The following is a 4,501-nucleotide window of genomic DNA, read 5'->3' on the forward strand; positions in this document are numbered from 1 at the left end:
TACATTTATTCTTTTCCTTGTCTTACTCTTTTCCTAATTTGTCCATTTACTTATTCACTCAACAATCAGAGATCCCTGAAGACATACTAGAACTGTATTCTATACGGGCTTAGAAGATAAGTAAACAACCAGACATCACAAAATTTACCCTGTAATATTTGTCTTAAATCACTTACCTTAAGCCTCAGTTTCCCCATAGATTTAATGATGTGGCTAGGAACCATTTTTTTTTTTTCTGTGTTTCCTTCATCCTGTGACTCTGCCAACCAACTTTCTAATCCCTCTACCTGCAAACTACAAACTCTGGTCTGCCAGCAGGTTATGAATTGTAAAGAAATTTCATTATGCTTTTGTCTGCAAAATCCCCCAGTTCTCAGAAACAGGGTTAAAGCCAATGTGTAGAGAAGAATGAACAAAATGCAGAAATGCAGGGAATCCCAGTGCCTCATGGGGTGGGGGTGGGGTGGGAGTGCAGGGTCAGCAGGGACCATCCAGATGCTGGGACACCCCTGTGAAATATCACACCCTCTCTGCCCCGTGCTGTCCTGGATTCAGGTCAAACTGGATTTCAATCTGCATAATTTGTCCCATTTAGAAGGGTTGGGAGAGGGTGAGAACAGGAGGGTGAAGACTGAGGAGGGGGGATAGATACTCCCCCCATCCCAAAGGCAGGCATGAAGTAGTGGCCAGAGGAAACCAGAGTGAACAGGCTGGAGTGAAGGCTGGTAGCTGCTAGAGAGAGGAGGTGGGACCGGGAGGAGCAGCAGGCTTGAAAAGCACAGGGTAATTGTCAGCCCAGCACTGTAGGGGGCAATTTAGTCTACTTACCCAGTGGCAAGAAGTAAAAAAAAAGTGGGCTGTGACTTAAAGATCTTAAGACTCACTAGAGAGGGAGGGGTTAGCCTGGGAGTGGGAGGAGGGAGTGCAGAGTTTAGGAGGAGACAGAGACTCTGGAGGGTGCAAGGAAGTGTCTTTAGCTGAGCTGGGCTGGGCTGGGACGGGAAGGTAGACTGAAGCTGCCTGAACTGCTCATCCCGCTGGGTCTGAGCTCCCAGTGGGGCGGTTCGCATGCCTGGAAGGACTCTAAGCACCCTCAGACCTCTTACTCTGAGGTTCAAGCCAATCCTTCAGGGTGCTTGCTGAGTTGGTGACCCATCTCTGGAACTGGTGTCCCTGGGACTCACTGCCCAGCTTCACTTCATTCAGCACCATGGAAGATGATGGTTACAACTACTATGGGGCTGACAACCAGTCTGAATGCGACTACGCAGACTGGAAGCCCTCTGGAGCGCTCATTCCTGCCATCTACATGTTGGTTTTTCTTCTAGGCACCACAGGCAATGGCCTGGTGCTCTGGACCGTGTTTCGAACCAGCCGCGAAAAGAGACGCTCAGCTGACATCTTCATTGCCAGCCTGGCAGTGGCTGACTTGACCTTTGTGGTGACTTTGCCACTGTGGGCCACTTATACCTACCGGGAGTTTGACTGGCCTTTTGGAACCTTCTCTTGCAAGCTCAGCAGCTACCTCATCTTTGTCAACATGTACGCCAGTGTCTTTTGCCTCACCGGCCTCAGCTTTGACCGATACCTGGCCATTGTCAGGCCGGTGGCCAATGCTCGGCTAAGGCTGCGAGTCAGCGGGGCCGTGGCCACAGCAGTCTTATGGGTGCTGGCTGCCCTTCTAGCTGTGCCTGTCATGGTGTTCCGTTCCACAGACGCCTCGGAAAATGGCACCAAGATCCAGTGCTACATGGACTACTCTATGGTGGCCACTTCAAACTCAGAGTGGGCCTGGGAGGTGGGCCTTGGGGTGTCCTCCACTGCCGTGGGCTTTGTGGTGCCCTTCACCATCATGCTGACATGTTACTTCTTCATTGCCCAAACCATCGCTGGCCATTTCCGAAAGGAGCGCATTGAGGGCCTGCGGAAGAGGCGCCGGCTGCTCAGCATTATCGTGGTGCTTGTAGTGACCTTTGCCCTGTGCTGGATGCCTTACCACCTGGTGAAGACTCTCTACATGCTGGGCAGTTTGCTGCACTGGCCCTGTGACTTTGACATCTTCCTCATGAATGTCTTTCCGTACTGCACCTGCATCAGTTATGTCAACAGCTGCCTCAACCCCTTTCTCTATGCCTTCTTTGACCCCCGATTTCGCCAAGCCTGCACCTCCATGCTCTGCTGTGATCAGAGCGGGTGCAAAGGCACCCCTCACAGCAGTAGTGCTGAGAAGTCAGCCAGTTATTCTTCCGGGCACAGCCAGGGCCCTGGCCCCAACATGGGAAAGGGAGGAGAGCAGATGCATGAGAAATCGATTCCCTATAGTCAAGAAACCCTTGTGGACTAGGGCTGGGACCAGAGGGAAGCCTGGTGCAGCGGGTCTGACCCAAACTTTATCCTCACGCTCTGAGAATCAGGTAGCATGGCTGTACTTTCTCCCGGATTCCTCGCTCCGTTCTCTTGCTCATCTCCGAGTTCTGCCTTGCCCCTCTCAGATGTTTGTGGTTTAGCGGAAAGGGATGGAGCCTTGCAAACAGCTCAGCTGTTCAACATTTCTGAGGTTGAGCTTGCACAAGTCTCTTAACTTCCTTAAACTTCAGTTTCTTTGTTTATAATAAATGAGGGAAGGTTATATGGACCCTAAAATGTTGAAGTATGAGTCCTGATCTAATTTGCTTCATTCTGCCATTTTTTCCCTCAGCTCTCTAGCACCCCTTTTTGCTTTCTCTGCTGGAGAAATTATTTCTGTCAACTACTCACTTGCTAGATCTAACTCTTTCTCTTCTAGTGGGTCCCTTCCCCTCAAACCTTCCTGTCTGTACCCCAGCGCCTTCTTCCCTGCTGGACTCTTAAGGGTTAAGTACCCTGAAACTTGAAGAGTAACTTATCCTTTGAGTTCTTGTCCTGTTTTCTGAGAACCAGCAGGTGGCTGTATGTAGGCAAAGAATTAGTGCTCTAGTCCCCAGCGCCAGGAGCTCTGTATCTTTCAAAAAAGTTGGATCAGTTCATTGTTGGTCCAGGCACCAGGGCTAGATGAATTTTTGAATAGCAATTTCTCTTTGGCAGAATCTCTGTGATGCTTAGTGAATCCTACCAATAACCCAGTATCCTTCCCATCATTTTTTTTTTTTAAAACTGTCTGTGAGAATCTCAAGGCAACAGGACTGAAGAAGCTGTGGATTGTCCTGTCCCTCTGAAGGGGGGAGTTGGGAAGGGACAACAGAGAAAGGATTAGAGGGGAGTCTGTATTTAGTTTGTATGCTGCTTGCCTCCCCTATCCCAATCCTCATCCCTCCACCTCCTACAGAACTGTGAACTGTAGAGCTGATCTTTCTCCTGTCTCCTCCCCCACCCCACCATCTCTATAGGTTTTGGTGCTACTTGGCACCAAGAGTCACTCACTTGGTTAGGTAAGGCTATTTGCTTTTTGTCTATATGGGTGTATATAAAGGTATATCAATGTGCACATGCATGTGTGTGTACACACACACATACACAAGTATCACATAAACTTTATCGATGAAGGACTAGGGTGAACCCCCCACTCACTTTCCCCTGTGCCTCTGTAGGTCTCAGAGTCCACTTGGGGAAGAATGGACCTATGGAGGTAGAATAGATCCATTGTGGATCCACCCCCACTGGATTTGGGGAACTCCGACGGCTGGTCCGTATCTAGGAAAGAAGTCTATGTTTGTGCTAGGATTTCTGTAGGGAGCTGTTTTCTCAGTGGCATCTGGTCCTAAGGCTGGAGAAGTCTGGAGCTGGGCCCCAGTTCCTCTCCCAGTTCCACAGTAGCAAGAAGAGACTTACAGACTATATATAGCAGGGCCCTTCTCCTCTGTCCCTCCCTGCCTCTGACTTTTTTCTCACCCCTCTCACTCTCTTTAGGGGTCTTGAGGAGGCCACTTTCTTGCCACAGGATGATGAAAAAAGGGTGAGCTTTTGTGATCCTCTCCATCAGGACTGAGCCTCCTGGATCCTCTTTCTCCTTTAGGGGGGAGTAAGTTTGGGAAAGAGTGACTGGAGCCTCTGTGGGGATCTCCAGGACAAAATCAATAGTGGGGCCTTTGTGAGCTGGACATGGGTGTGCATATTCCGGGTTTTGTTCTTGGAGGGCTCTGGACACCAAGGACAAGACATATTCCATGGAAACAGGAAGAGCCCAGCTTGATGCGGTTGGACCATCTCTGGCAGAGATCCTGCTCCTGGAGTAGGAAAGGGGGTTGTGGTGGTGGGGGATGGAGAAAGCAGCTCCTCTTAGCTGAGCTCTGCATATCTCAGGCCAGAAACTTTCACACAGCTACTTTCTCCGCCAGGCCATTCTCAAAGCAGCCAGTTCGAGCTGCAGGAGGCTTCTGGGAGACAACAAACTCAACCACAGCATGGGACAGATAGCAGCAGAGGCAGCTTTTCCTCACCCCCACCCCTTCTTCAGGATGCGCTTTTTTTTTTTTAAATGATCTTGTTACTCACTGTGGTTCATCAAATAAAACTGTTTTGTGTA

At 49.8% G+C, this 4,501-nt stretch overlaps 1 protein-coding gene across 1 annotated transcript; it reads left to right on the forward strand.

The window, feature by feature from the left end:
* Positions 1 to 937: 937 nt before the first annotated feature.
* Aplnr (apelin receptor) lies at positions 938 to 4,501 on the forward strand. Its single transcript, NM_011784.3, has one exon. It carries the CDS (start codon positions 1,211 to 1,213, stop codon positions 2,342 to 2,344), a length of 1,134 nt encoding a protein of 377 aa, NP_035914.1. The 5' UTR covers positions 938 to 1,210; the 3' UTR covers positions 2,345 to 4,501.

The sequence above is a fragment of the Mus musculus genome, chromosome 2, assembly GCF_000001635.26.
Source record: "Mus musculus strain C57BL/6J chromosome 2, GRCm38.p6 C57BL/6J".
NCBI lineage: Eukaryota > Metazoa > Chordata > Mammalia > Rodentia > Muridae > Mus > Mus musculus.